Raw genomic sequence first — 15,412 nt, 5'->3', positions numbered from 1 at the left:
GAGGGAAGAGACAGCCCCCCCACACAGCACAGAGGAATAGAGCTGAGGCTGTCAATTAGCTGGAAATTTTAAATTGTGAAATCTAGTGGGCAGGAAAAATCCCCTGCTAGCAGTCACAATGAGAAGCGGGGAGGAGCAGGGGCCGGTCCGTTCATAACATGTTACACCCTGAATATGGTTGCAACGTAACCTGTTACAAAAAGTGAACTTATCCTTTTAAGGCAACCAAATATTAGCTGTGCTCAACCTGTGCTGACGGAATTTATTTACATTGTTCCCAGCTATCTTTGTGGACTACAAAGCTCCCCTTTATGTTCTGGAGATAACAGGTGGAGCCAATAGTCTTCACACTTTTGTCCCATGGAGAGAATGCTGCGTCTCCCATACACCTCCAGCACAATGAGTGTGTTTTGTCACCTAAGGACAAGAAATTGTGCAGAATTGCTAAACAGGGAGCAGAAAAATGCATACAGGCGTACCTCGGTTGACGAATTGAATTAATTCTGCGGGACTTTTTGTATTGCGAAAAATTTGTAAACCAAAACAAAGTTTCCCATAGGAATGCATTGAAAACCAATTAATCCGTTCCGAAGGTCAGAAAAAAGTAAAGAAAAGTCTTTTATCAGCTCAAAGTGCACTTCAAAGGAATAAATACTGTACAGGGACATGATTAAAAATGAATTTATAAATGCATTGAAAACCAATTAATCTTTTCCAGAAGTCAGGAAAATTTAAAAATAAGTTTTATCTGTTCAAAACTTCTCATAAAGTGCACTTTAAAGGCATAATACTGTACAGGGACATGATTAAAAAAAATTTTGTAAATGCATTGAAAACCAATTAATCCGTTCTGGAGGTCAGTTAGTCTTCCGTTCAAAACTCCTTATAAAGTGTACTTTAAACGTATTGTACTGTACAGGGACATGATTAAAAACATGTGTAAATGCATTGAAAACCAATTAATCTGTTCGTATTGCGAAAAAATTTCGTAAACCAAGCCTTTATTTTCAATGGATTTTCATTCATAAACCGAAAATTAAGTTAACTGAGGCGTTCGTAACCTGAAGTATGCCTGTATTTAATAGGTTCCTACCTACCATGACTATATAATTAAAACTATATATACTTTTTATGATATATAAGGGACATCCTGTGCTCTCTGCTTGTGCTGTAGTTTTGTTATGGAGACAAGGGTAGAGGAAGAGGCTGCAGTCCTAACACACTTTCTGTCCTCGAGTGACAACACTGCTACAGTACATTGAGTTAGTGTTGTCACCCTAGGACAGGAAGTCTGTTAATGGTAGGATCACCATGAGAAAATTAAAGGCAGAGTGCCTGAGATTAGAAACAATTGCAGCCATCTCAACTAAGGACTTGTATATTGCAAAATATTATATTTTTGTTCTTTTGTTTAGGTACACTTTAAGCTGGTCATTGTCAAATTCTTGAATGCCCTTCCTTTTCCGCCCCGACGTTTTGGTATATATGTGAAATGTATTTGTTGCTATAAATGATTGTGACATTTATACATTAACGAAAGAGGCACAATGCAGAAATCAATGGAAAAAAAAAAAAATTGTTAGTCCTTATTTTTGACATAGCGAAAACGGAATCGAGTTGCTGTGGAAAACTGCTAATTATTTCTCTTCTCATGCTCTGACATAAATGAATCCCCTATGTTGTCATCTTCTTTATCCAGGCTGGTAATTATCGGCGCACGGTGAAACGAATCGAAGATGGGAACAGACTATGCAATGACTTGGTCACCTGCTTCAGAGAGAGGGCCAAAATAGAAAAGGCCTATTCCCAGCAGCTGACTGACTGGAGCCGCAAGTGGAAGAGCAACCTGGAGAAGGGTACGTGGCTGTTCACAGCAGCCAATCAAATCCTTTTTCTGTATTTTCATGATTAGAATTAATTTATTAAAAATGTAACAGTAGAAATGTGACCAATCTAGCAATCTAAAGCAAGTACAGTCTATGGTTATAAAAAAAAACACACATATCAGCATAGGGTATTATTATTATTATTATACAGTATTTATAAAGCGCCAATAGTTCGCTCAGCGCTGTACATTACAAAGGGGGACAGAACATGTGACAGAACAATACCAATACAATGCAAAACATGAGGGGATCGAGGGCCCTGCTCTTTCAAGCTTACAATCTAGGAGGGAGGGGATAGTGGCACAGGAGGAGATAGCTGTGGGGGATGGAGTGGTAGAAAGAGTGGAGGAGGTCGGCAAGTTAGCAGGGGGTGGGGTAGGCTTCCCTGAAGAGATGGGTTTTCAGGGTGCGCCTAAAGGAGAGGAGAGTAGGTGATAATCTGATGGGTTGGGGCAGGGAGTTTCAGAGGATGGGCGACACCCTGGAGAAGTCCTGGAGGCGGGCATGGGAGGAGGAGACCAGGGAACTAGAGAGAAGGAGGTCTTGTGAGGAGCGGAGTGTGCGTGCTGGGCGGTACTTGGATATTAGGTCAGTGATGTAGTTCGGGGCAGTATGGTGGACAGCTTTGTACGTTAGCGTTAGGATTTTGAATTTGATCCGTTGCGCAATCGGAAGCCAGTGGAGGGATTGGCAGAGGGGGGTGGCGGAGATGGAGCGGTTGGAAAGGTGAATGAGTCTGGCTGCCGTATTCAGGATCGACTGAAGCGGGGATAGCCAGCGGCGAGGCAGGCCAGTGAGGAGGGAGTTGCAGTAGTCAAGTCGTGATATGATGAGGGAGTGGATGAGCTGTTTAGTGGTTTCTGGGGTTAGGAACGTGCAGATTTTGGCGATGTTGCGGAGGTGGAGTCTGCACGAGTTTGTAAAGATTGGACTTGGGGTTGAAAGGATAGGTTGGAGTCCAGAATGACACCCAGTACTCTGGCCTGCTGGGCGGGTTTGATGGTAGCGTTGTTGGATGTGACGGAGAAGTCAATGGGGGGTGGTGTCCGGGCTGGGGGGAAGACAAGAAACTCTGTTTTGGAGAGGTTCAATTTAAGGAAGTGGAGTGACATCCAGTCTGATATATCGCTCAGTAGGTGTGTGATTCGGGCTGAGACCAAGGGGGTGAGGTGGGGGGTTGAGAGATAGATTTGTGTGTCGTCGGCATAGAGGTGGTAGTTGAAGCCGTGAGAGTGTATGAGTTGGCCAAGGGAGGAGGTAGGGATGGAGAAGAGAAGGGGCCCAAGGACAGAGCCTTGAGGGACCCCAACAGAGAGGGGGAGTGAGGGGGAGGTGGTAGCATTATAGGTAACGCTGAAGGAGCGTTGTGACAGGTAGGATGAGAGCCAGGAGAGAGCAGAATCTCTGAGGCCGAGGGAGTGTAGTTTTTTGAGGAGGAGGGGGTGGTCGACTGTGTCGAAGGCCGCAGAGAGGTCAAGGAGTAGGAGCACTGAATAGTGGCCATTAGCTTTGGCGGTTATCAGGTCGTTGGAGAGTTTGAGTAAGGCAGTTTCGGTGGAGTGTAGGGGACGGAAGCCGAACTGTAGGGGATCGAGGAGGTTGTTGTCGTTGAGGTGAGAGCATAGGCGGGTGTAGACTAGGCGCTCGAGGAGTTTAGATGTAAATGGGAGCAGGGAGATGGGTCTGAGGTTGTTCGGGTCATTAGGGTCCAGGGAGGGCTTTTTAAGTATGGGGGTGATGTGTGCATGTTTCAGAGGGGAGGGGAAAGTGCCGGAGGAGAGGGAGAGATTGAAGATGTGGGTGAGGGAGCGTAGGATGGAGGGGGAAGGAGGTCGTAGGAGTTGTGAGGGGATAGGGTCGAGGGGGCAGGTGGTGAGGCGGGCATCAGAGAGGATCTTGGAGACTTCCTCGATGGTAGTAAGGTCAAAGGTGCGGAGTGTTGGGGGAGCTTCAGTATGAGGAATGTAGGGTGGGGTGGGAGAGGAGGTCAGAGCAGTGGTGGGGCCGTGGGAGAGGGGTGATGAGGGGGTAGCTGAGTGAGGGTGAAGGGGGTTGGAGAGAGTTTGAGCAGCGACGAAGTCCCTGCAGGTTATGTCGAGGGGGAGGGGGGATGATGGGGTAGCTGTGTGAGAGGGGACGGATTGAGAGGGCGTGTGAGTTGCGGTAATGTCCTTGCGAATTGTGTCAATCTTGTTTTTGAAGTGATTGGCAATCTCAAGCACTATTGTGTACTCCAGGTCTTGATTAATACTTATCAGCTATCCCAGGACTCCCTCTCCTCTTTAGCTGAGACAGCAGCAGGAGCCATTGACTGTCACTGCTGTCATCACAGCCGGTGAGCCAATGAGAAGAGTGAGGGGGCGGGGCCAAGCCTCGGCTCCGTGTGTGAATGGATACACGGAGCAGCACATGCCCCCCCATAGCACACTGCTTGCTTTGGGGACACCCAACAGAGGGGGCAGGAGCACCGGTGGGGGACCTGAGAAGAGGAGGATCTGGTCTGTTCTGTGTATAACCAGTGCATTCAGCAGGTAAGTATAGACATGTTTTGGTGTGTTTTTTTTTTTTTTTTTTTTTTTTTAACCACTTTACAACCATGCAATAGCCGAATGACTGACTACTTCAGATCGGTTGTCCAGTTCTGGGAGGGCGTCATGACGTCCTCCCAGCAGCTTGCACCCGGCACTGTCAGTTCCGCCCATCAGTGCCCATCATTGCTGCATATCAGTGCAGCATCATCAGTGCCTCCTTATCAATGCCCATCAGTACTGCCTATCTGTGTCACCTCATCAGTGCAGCCTCATCAACGCACATCAGTGAAGGAGAAAAATTGCTGTCTGCAAAATTTTATAATAAACAAAAAAACTTTTTTTTTCCAATTTCTTGCTATTTTTTTGTTTATAGTGCAAAAAATAAAACCCCCATTGCCAGTTAAACACCATCAAAAGAAAGCTCTATTTGTGTGAAAAAAATTATGAAAATTTCATATGGGTGCAATGCTGCATGACTGCGCAATTGTCATTCAAAGTGCAATAGCACTGAAAGCTGAAAATTGGCCTGGGCATGAAGGGGGTAAAAGTGCCTGGTAGGCAAGTGGTTAAATACAGATTCTGCCCAGATTCTTCTTTAAATACACAATAATATACAACAAACTGCAGCCAAACTCCAGCTAATACTTTATAAGCAGTTACAGCAGTCCTTCTTCTTTTTTTTTTTTTTTTTTTGGATAAAGGTTTTACATAAAAGTACAGCCTATTATTATACAGTATTATACAGCCTATCATTGTAAGCACCCCTTCTAGTTTTAATTGGTTTGTCACATCTCTGCATCTGATGCTGAAGGCTGAAAATTTGTCTGGGCACAAAGGGGGAAAAGTGCCCGTTAGGTAAGTGAATAACTAAGCTTTTTGAATCACTTGAAGCAATTAGGATCAAGCCTAAAATTTAGCTTTAAAAAGAAAAAAAAAAAACCTCCATAGGAATGTCCTTAGTTGAAATTCGTTGGCAAAGGCATATTGACTAAGATTCACAATTTAACTTCTGCATTTTCCTTTTATCTTTGGCATTTTGATAGAATTTTGGAGGAAAAAATAATTACTTTTCGTGTTGAATGAGTTCAGTTTCACACCCAGATAATTTTCTAACCCTGCAGTTTAGTGGTGAGGATTTGGTGCCATCAGCCAATCAGCAGGGGTTTAGATTACATCATCTGTTACTTCTGCTGGCTCACCAAGACCTCAGAGGAGTGGAGGTCTTTTCTTAGCAATGACCTACCACACACACACACACGAAAGCTTAAATTGTCTCCAGGCGAAAATAACGATGACAGACATGAGGTATATATCAGATGTTCAGCAGGCCACTTGCTAATGGGAATGTTAGAATGTCTTTATTTTTATTGAAGATCTTTAACCCCTGTTGGTTCATTTGCCCTGCAGGCCCTCAGTATGGCACACTGGAAAAGGCTTGGCAGGCATTCCTTACAGCTGCGGATGCCCTCAGCGAGATTCACACGGAGCTTCGGAATCAGCTGTGGGACGAGGATGGTGGGAAGGTGCGAGACTGGCAGAAGGAGGCCTTTCACAAGCAGATGATTGGAGGATTTCGGGAGACAAAGGAAGCTGAGGATGGATTTAGTAAAGCTCAAAAACCCTGGGTGAAGAAGCTGAAAGATGTAAGTATGTCGTGATAAATTACAACTAGGAATAGACCACATCTTCTCAGAGCTCCACCTCCACAAATTAAAAACTTCAACGTAAAGCTGAAATGAGAAAAAAAAACTAAAAAAAAGTAAACAGTACCCTTCACCCCAACCCCAGTGCACTAGAACCCAAATCCTGTGGGAAGGCGTGCTGGCACAGTACGAGGCGGCATACTTTAGGGATTTGGGATACTCTGCCAGGGTCTACTTTTTCATCACTTCCTGTCCAAAAGACTTGACAGCAAGTGAGATGAAAACTCTACAAAATGAGGGGAAACCCTCTCGCGGTTGGTTGTCATTGGAACAGGGGATTGGAAGATTTACCCTTACCTCTTGTTTTGGTGACAACCTTAAAATGTTTGGTTTTTCCGTCTTTCTGTCTGTTTGACCATGGTCCCCAGAACAAATAGGATGAATCTAGCCAACAGAAAGACAGCAATAAATTCTTTCCAACTCTATTCAAAGTAAAAAAAAAAAAAAAAAAAAAAAGGTTGGGCTATACATGGTTTGATGACCTTCTCCACTCCCATGTGACTTCTTTCAGGCTTGAATATTGGGTGCTCATGAGCACTGCTTCCTGGGAGTAAGGGGGAAAAGGGCACAGGGTTCCCCCATACTCCAGTATTTCTGAGAGCTCCAACAAGAGCTGAGTGATGATGGAGAATGGCAGAAGATCAGGCCCTCCCATGAACAGCTCAGTTTACCTGACCTTCCCATATTCTCTGTTTATTAGAGCTTTCACCCAAAAATGTGCTACCACAATTTTTTATTTTTATAGATAAACATGCAGACAATACATGCAAAGATATTTTTTTTACCAGTGTTGCAAAGGAAAGGCTTGTGCTATCTAGCTTCCACAAGGATCTGGACTGGTTTCATTCCTAAGCGACAGCACAGAGTGCCTAAGGACGCAGCTTGTTTCCTTTCCCTTGCAAAATGGGGCTGATGATTGGCGACTGGGCTCTGACACCCAATGCGGTCATATAGGTTCAAGAGGAGAATTCTGGACTGTATGGAAGCTCCAAAGCCCAACAGTGCTTTCTCTCCTTTTCCTGCACCTGAGGGAGCAGTTTTAGAGCAAAAGAACGGCAAGTGTAGGCTGTTGATGGGGCCACCTTTTAAAGTGATGTTTTTTTTTTGTCCTGTGTGGACAAGTGATGTATTTTTTTTTTCTTTTTTTTTTTTTATGTGGACAAAGCCAAGTTTTACTTTCAATGTAAACTGAAACTCAACCCTTAATGTACCAGAATTCGATATCTTTATTTGTGTTGCCAGCCTAAAAGCTATACATGGCCTGTTCTTGGTAACAGACAAACTCAATTTGAGTTTCATTTGCGACAACTTGAAAAGGAGGACCATGCCGTGCAGGGCTTACCTATTGCTATAAGCAGCATTTAGTGGCTATATTATTATTATTATTATACAGTATTTATAAAGCGCCAACAGTTCGCTCAGCGCTGTACATTACAATGGGAGACAGAACATGAGACAGTACAATAATACAATGCGATATACGAGGGGTTCGAGGGTCCTGCTCCTTGGCGCTTACAATCTAGGAATGGTTGGCATTCATGACTTTCAACAGTGACTCAACCACCAAGGACTATCTGCATAGATTGTGTAGGTTTTCCCCATGTATGCAATATGGATTTCCTCCATGTGTCTAATCTGCCACAATCTTAACCACCAAGGACTAACTGTATAGATTGTGTAGGTTTTCCCCATGTATTCGATATGGATTTTCTCCATGTGTCTAATCTGTTGCCACAATCTCAACCACCAAGAACTATCTGCATAGATTGTGTAGGTTCTCCCCATGTATGTGATATGGATTTCCTCCATGTGTCTAATCTGCTGCCACAATCCAAAAACTATTTGGCAGGGTAATTGACTTCTGCTCACACTGACTTTACCCCTGCGTTCTGGTACATATGGCAGTATATCTCAACTCAAAGCTCCTTCAGGGCATAAACAGAATAAATTAGTTTTCTTTGTAAAGCAATATGGATAAAGTTTTGGCTACATACATGAGTGATAGACCTAACATAAAAAGTGTTATCATGCAGAGATATTCAAGTTTGATGAGGCTTTATTGGTCATGCTGTTGTAGTTGTTCCCCTTTTCTGTTTGTCTGGGTTGGGGAACAGCGACTGGGAACTGGCAAAATTCCCAGCATCTGCCATCCTCTGAGTGAAGGGTAGCCGTAGATGACAGTTGCTCAGCTGTTTTTAATAGTGTGACAATCCAATGGTTAAGGGGCTTCTGCATAATGACACATAGCAGGAATAACTAATAGGACAGATTAGAACATTTGCTCTGATTTGTTGTTCCTCCCTCTCATAAACCACCTTCCCATTCTTTCCTTTCCAAACACACACACAGCTATGAGGCAAGCTTGCTGCTATGCTATGGTCAATTTAATTTTTTCAGAGATTGGTCAGATTTGAGTGCAGCCACTCACTTTCAAGCGGACTTGGACAAAGTAATCGGCTCAACTAGGTATATGACTAAATGATGTACATGTACTTTCTTTCCACCCATTGCCAGCCTGGTCACTATTCCAGGGGGGACTTTGAGTTGATGAGCATAAGTTGAAACTTGCATAGGGGTTGTGCACACCCCACCTGTCCCTACTTAGGCCCCAGTCCCTGCATTTGGGGGATGCAGGACCATTGAAAGTTTTTCCTGCAGCTGGCAGTAGATTATTATTATATTATTATTATACAGGATTTATGGCGCCAACAGTCTGCTCAGCGCTTTACAATATAATGGGAGACAATACAGCAATACAGTTCAGTACAAGAGGGTTAGGATGGCCTTGCTCTTTGGAGCTTACAATCTAAGAAGATGTTTGTTTTCTGAGTAGGCCGATCAACCGCATCCGGGTAATTGGTAAAAGGAACGTACCTACACCTTATACCCGAAAACTGCCCAGGCTTGCAGAAAACATGTAAACCCAGTAACAAAAATGAAATATATTGCAGCTTACCAGGCTTTAGATGTCCTGGCTGCATTCGTTTTTCCCCTTTTATTGTCAACTGATTGTCCTGCCAGTAACACACTTCCTCTCCTAGGGTGACTTGTGACTAACCTCACTCATTGTATACAGCAGCAGTATTGTCACCTTAAGAACTGAAGAACCCCCCCTCCTCTTCCCAAAACATATGGGGGAGCTGTTGTGTAGTCTAGACAGAGTGCTGAGAAAAATGTGACTGATAACAGTGCAGTAGAGGCAGAAAGCACAAGTTATAAGCTCACTAGATTTCTGGCAGATCAGTAGGTATATTTATTTTTCTGCATCCTGCAAACAGAGGATTTCCCAGCAACACTTGCCAGCCAGTCTGCAAAGCCACCAATCTGGCCCTGTCTAACAGTTTGCGTTAAAAACAGAGGGTTTTGTTTGCACACATTTACAAATAGACATGTAAGCTACGTTCCCGTGGTCAAGGGTCCTCCTATATACTTTGAACCGAAATAAAATTTCCAAAGCCTCCATAGTAGGAGCACATGTATCAATGGATGGGTTAAGGGCAGGTGTGCCTGGAGGAGCCCAGGGACGCACGTGACGTCCAACCATACCAAAATGGCAGCAAAGGCATCCAGTGCGTCCCTGCATCTAAATTAGCCAACTACACAAATAATGGCAACCGCCCCAACTTATCCTAGCCTAGCCTTAGTAGTAAGGTGCACATGGAAGGGCATGCACTTCGCCAGCAAACCAGGGATGCACGTGACATCCAGCTATACAGGTCCCTGTACCTTCAGCCCTGGTTCACACTGATATGGTATGGAATTTGCAGCTTTTTCTGTGCGAATTCCACACCGCATCATAATCGCACCCCATTCATGCGAACCGATGCAGGTGTGCATGTTAAGTTATCAACACCCCGAAAGCGGTCCGAAAAACACGGTGTGATGTGCAGAATCGGATCGCATAGGTGTGAATACCCATGCGATCCGATTCTAGTGCGGACCGAAAAAAGGGTCCTGTATGTTTTTGGTGTGGTGCGATTAGAGCCATTCAAAATATATGGCTCCAATCGCACCGCACACAAATCGCATGTGATTTGCACAGGAATGCGGTGCGGTTCCTGTGCGAATCACGTGATATACCGCACCGCATATATGTGAACCCAGGCTTAAGGAGGGATGGGCTCCTCCAGACACACCTGCCCTTAACCCATCCATTGATATGTGTTCCTATTATGGAGGCTTTGGAAATTTTATTTGGGTCCATAGTATACAGAGGACCCTTGACGCGAGTCTGTGGATTATGTATGTGTTTGGAAATGTGTGCAAACAAAACCCTCTGTTTTTAATGTAAACTGTTAGAGCCACTTTGGTTGTTTTGCAGGCTGGCTGGTAAGTGTTGCTGGGAAATAATTTGTTTGCGATGTGCATTGCCCTTCCATGTGCACCTTACTGCTAAGGATGGTTATAGGTTGGGATGGTTGCCATTTTTTGTCTATATTTATTTATGCATTTACCAGACAGATATAACAAAATACTTTTAATAGTATAATTTAACAGACCAAAATGGAACCGCAGATAGGATAATTGTGAGGAGATCCAGAACTCCACTGCAAGCATTGATCCCAAAACAACCACCAATCACAGGAGCTAGTTCCCTGTAGTCGTCGGCTACTCAGAATGTCCACAAAAGCTCCAAAAGAGAAAAAGGGGAATCGCTCCTCATATTTAAAAACTGTTTTTTGATCCCTCTTTGTACATACCACTCCTAGTACAAACACTAATGCATTTCACTCTGTTGAGCCCTTACAACTAAGGATCGCAAGCTCCCAAGGCCAGTGGTGTATTTAGGTTTCGTGCTGCCCTAGGCAACACAGAAATCAGTTCCCCACCACGAGAGATCCTGACACTGATAAACACCCCCCTCCCCCACAAGAAGATCCTGACCTTGACCAACAACACCTCACCTGAGAGATCCTTCTACTACCACTTTCCCCCCATGCACTGGCAACCCCCCCACCACCACGGTGAGAGAGAAGACACTCACCTTCACATCTCCGGACATCCCCGGGAACAAGGGTCAGGCTCTGCATACACCATCAAGCAGCCCTCAGCCTCTCTCAGATTCCACCTGGTGCCCATGATGTGTGTGTCCTTTTCTCTATCCCTTCTTTCAGCGGGTAGCGCTGCCCCCCTGAAAAATGCTGCTACCCCTCGGAAAACAAGCTGCCCTAGGCAAGTACCTTGTGGTAAATACAGCCCTGCCCAAACTAGTGAAATGCATTTGAAGTGATTGTACCCGATGGAGTGATCTGTATATTCGATCAATAAACAGACCCTGAGGGTTTTAATATGGCGGGCGGTTCCCCTTTTTCTTTTTTTTGGAGATCCTTTCTAGGCCTTATGCACACTTTGATGCTTATAGCTAGCTTTAGAGCTTTGCAACGTCAAGCTATTTTCTAGCAGAAACAGAATTGCTCTTCGTAGTGTTTATGTTCCCAGGAAAAAAACTGAATTACAATCAGCGACAGGTCTCTGCTGCAGCAATTACGATGATTTGTAGCTCAGTCGCTGAGCAATTGACTTTTTGCAGCATTTGGAGTTAGCTACAGAATCGCTGGCTTCAAATAGCTACTCCTTTTATCCAATTCATCTTCAAGTGCTTGCAGCATACAAGTGATTTGTGCCTGTATAGGGAAGCTGAGAAATGTGTAGTTGCTGCAGATCTCTGCTATCTCTGTAGTTCCTGCTATGGTGTGGCTCTTCTTTGAGATTGGGACACAATGGTGCATTTTGCAGGAACTTCCACCAATCATTCCCACACTTTCTTAGGACACGGTTTTTAGTAAACAGTGACTTCCCGATGGTATGAAAATATTTATGGAAATGCACTGAGCAAATTAGTTGCTCTTGAAAAGCAGGATGCCATTGGCTTGGAAAAGATTTCCTGAGATATTAAAAACCGGAGACTAGTTATTAGTTTATGACTTTGGGACATAACAGCAAGGTTCCAACCTTTCCCCAACTCCAGAACGTGACTCCAAAATGTTTTGAGTTCGAAGTGTCCAAGATTTTCATCTGCTTATGTTCTGGCGACACACAGGGTGATGCTGTGACTTAAACTTGTTCTGCTTCTCCTTGGGATTGTATCCCATATAGTTATCTCTAGAGCTACCTTTCTCAACAGTTTTACCCTGAGGAACACCTAAAATACACATGTCAAACACAAGGCCCCGTGGGATGGAATCAGCCCGCCAGGCCATTTTGTTCGAACCCACCCACCTCTCCTGCAGCTACTCTCCTTTACATCCCCCCCCCCTTCTCTAGTCTCTGCAGTTGACGGCAGAGAAAAGTACAGAAGTCCTACAGATCCTGCACCTCTCTGTGCAGCCTCAGCACCCCCTTGCCTGCTCCTCCCCTTGTCTCAGCATTTGTCAGACTCCTACTCTCCTCTGGTCTCTGCATTTGTCAGACTCCTGCCCTCCTCTGGTCTCTGCATTTGTCAGACTCCTGCCCTCCTCTGGTCTCTGCATTTGTCAGACTCCTGCCCTCCTCTGGTCCTCCTCCAGACTGTGCACTTTTGCTTCTCAGCTTTGCCCCCCAGCTTCTTCTTGCCAGCAGCACATGGTAAGGGGGGAGAGGCGCACTGTGATGTAAGGGATGGTGGGGGATCCTTGACTTCTGATGGTGGGGGGCCCCTTGACTTCTGAAGGGGGGGGGGTTCTTGACATCTGTGATGTAAGAGGATGGTGGGATGCTCTGGACATGGGGGGCAACCATAACGCTGATGTGGCCCACGATGAAATTGAGTTCAACACCCATACCTTAAAATGATTGACTGTGGACTATGGGGAACCCTTACTAAAACCAGTTTATTGGGGGTCAGAAAGAATGCCCCCCTTGCAGCAATGGTCTGAATGCCACTCTTACGGAGGGCTAAAGATTTGTCATGCTGCTTGTTTTCCCAAGTGGCGTTGGCCTGGAGCTGTACCATCAGATGGGATGTCCATCAGCCACAGCTCAAAGAACCCCTAGCAACTGTATGGCTCCACGGAACCTTGGTTGAAAATGGCTACCCGAGAGAAACCACAAGGTTCCTGTGATACGGTTGCTGGCCCCGGTGGCTGCCTGATATGCTACCTTCATCAAAGTGTCTCAAATAAAACCTTTGCATTAGCTATACAACTCAAGATTTCAATCTCTGGTTTGTCATTTTACAGGGCAGGTTTGAATCGGATTGGTAGATCTGAGGCAGGGATGGTCAACCTGTGGCCCTCGGAGCCCTCTGATGTGGCCCTCCACCTCCAACCAGGGGAATTCATGCCCAGGGTTGGCAACCTGTTGATCTTGAACTGGGCATGATGATCCACCATCCCAGAGCATCAGAATGCATCAAGCTGGTGACTGCAGCAGAGGAAGCAGGCAGATGCAGAGAGAGCAGAAGCCGCATAACACAATGCTTCCTCTGTAGCTAAATGAGATGAATAAAGTGAGCGCTCTAGATCAGCAGCTGAAACACTAAAGGTAAACCTTCAAATATACAAAAATATTTAAAGTGCAGCGCTAATATACGTGGATAAAAGGTATATTAAAATGTACAGGACATCCAATATATAATGGATCAGAAAGTTCATGTAATATATTAAATGGATGATCCTCTCAGCAGCAGATTTCTAACAAGCTTGTGACTGCAACCAATGATAAAAACTCACCGGAAGCGCATAGGTAATGCGCACGTAATTTATAGCCACCAGGATCTCTTAAGTAGGCGGAATATATAGGTGAGCTTCCTTCTATGGATTGGTCATCAAGTCTTGGGATAGTGTGGAAATCTGCTAGGTCCCCTTAAGGATGGATGGGTGCTCAGCCTAGATACAGGGCTCCCTTCCTCTGGATGTTGAAATTCAATGTAGGTAATCTGCAAGTTTTAAGCTCCTCCACTTCTATAACACCAACCCTGGTGGCAACGTCTCCCAACGTCACTGGTCGTGCGCCATAGTGCCAATAGAGTGAGTGAGCAGGCGGGCGGGCCTGGAACAGACACTGCTTGTGCGTGCTGCATGCACAAGCAGCATCTGTTCCAGGCCCCGCCCACTCACTCTATTGGCACTATGGCGCACGGCCAGTGACGTTGGGAGACGTTGCCACCAGGGTTGGTGTTATAGAAGTGGAGGAGCTTAAAACTTGCAGATTACCTACATTGAATTTCAACATCCAGAGGAAGGGAGCCCTGTATCCAGGCTGAGCACCCATCCATCCTTAAGGGGACCTCTGGACCTAGCAGATTTCCACACTATCCCAAGACTTGATGACCAATCCATAGAAGGAAGCTCACCTATATATTCCGCCTACTTGAGAGATACTGGTGGTTGTAAATTACATGCGAATTACCTATGTGCTTCCGGTGAGTGCGCAATTTTATCATTGGTTCCAGTCACAAGCTTGTTAGAAATCTGCTGATCATCCATTTATTATGTTACATGAACTTTTTGATCTATTATATATTGGATGTACATATTATTATACCTTTTTATCCACGTATATTTATTAGTGCAGCACTTTTATATATATTTTGTCTTCCTCTGTAGCACTGGCTCCTGTCCCAGGCAGAGTGATATCAAGTGCACTTCACCTGGTACCTTTCTAGCAGCCAGAAGATGAAGAGAGATTCAAGCAGAAGCTGAAAGGGGAAAAGAAGATCAGTATAATAAGCAATATATACACTGGGTATAACAGCTTTTGCGATGGGCATATTAGCACTTATAAAAGGGTTAACTATTAGGCTGCTTTCAGACTGATCTAGGGGTGCAGCGCAGTGCACTTGCGGCTTTCCTGCGGAGTAGCTGCACTGAGCCATAGATTTCTATTATATCGTGCAGCTTTGGTGCACTTTCTGAAAATGCTTCAAAATTCCTGCGCTTTCAGAAAGTGCATCTCACCCACAGGATATAAGTCTATGGCAAAGTGCAACTAACCCTCAGGAAGAGCCGCAGGTGCATTGCGCTGCACCTGCAGATTAGTGTGAAAGCAGCCTTATAGGACAGTAAGGGTTGTTTACATTTGCAGTTTGGGAGCGGTAAAACCCCATAGTTGAGACGTGTTTTACCCACCCTCAGCCAGCCTCCCTGTCAGATTCTGTTTCCCACTTGAACAAGAGGGAAAGCATATACTGTACAGGAACTGATCCTCCATTTTTCTCCTGCAACGCAGAAAGCTGACTTCTCCCCTACTCCCTCCCATCAGCACTGAAAATGTTCGTTATGCTATTCAAAATTAAAAATGTTTAAATTATGAACCATTTCATTTCATGGTGGCCCTCAACTGGTTATCAAATCACTTAAGTGGTTCTCACAAG

The 15,412-nt window shown here is 44.9% G+C and overlaps 1 protein-coding gene across 5 annotated transcripts in view; it reads left to right on the top strand.

Moving 5' to 3' along the window:
- Window positions 1-15,412, top strand: part of LOC149429102 (protein kinase C and casein kinase substrate in neurons protein 3-like) — a 132,682-nt gene that overhangs the window by 93,170 nt on the left and 24,100 nt on the right. For all 5 annotated transcript variants that reach the window (XM_089666726.1, XM_089666729.1, XM_089666728.1 and 2 more), the window contains 2 exons: window positions 1,700-1,856; window positions 5,825-6,060. In XM_089666726.1, the coding sequence (XP_089522852.1) occupies window positions 1,700-1,856; window positions 5,825-6,060 (393 nt within the window). The remainder of the gene's footprint in view (window positions 1-1,699; window positions 1,857-5,824; window positions 6,061-15,412) is intronic.

Source organism: Staurois parvus, unplaced genomic scaffold, assembly GCF_062004578.1.
Source record: "Staurois parvus isolate SC_StPar_1 unplaced genomic scaffold, SC_StPar_1.0 ptg002802l, whole genome shotgun sequence".
Classification (NCBI taxonomy): domain Eukaryota; kingdom Metazoa; phylum Chordata; class Amphibia; order Anura; family Ranidae; genus Staurois; species Staurois parvus.
Note: the sequence above shows the minus strand (reverse complement) of the source record. Positions and strands in the feature narration are given on the sequence as shown.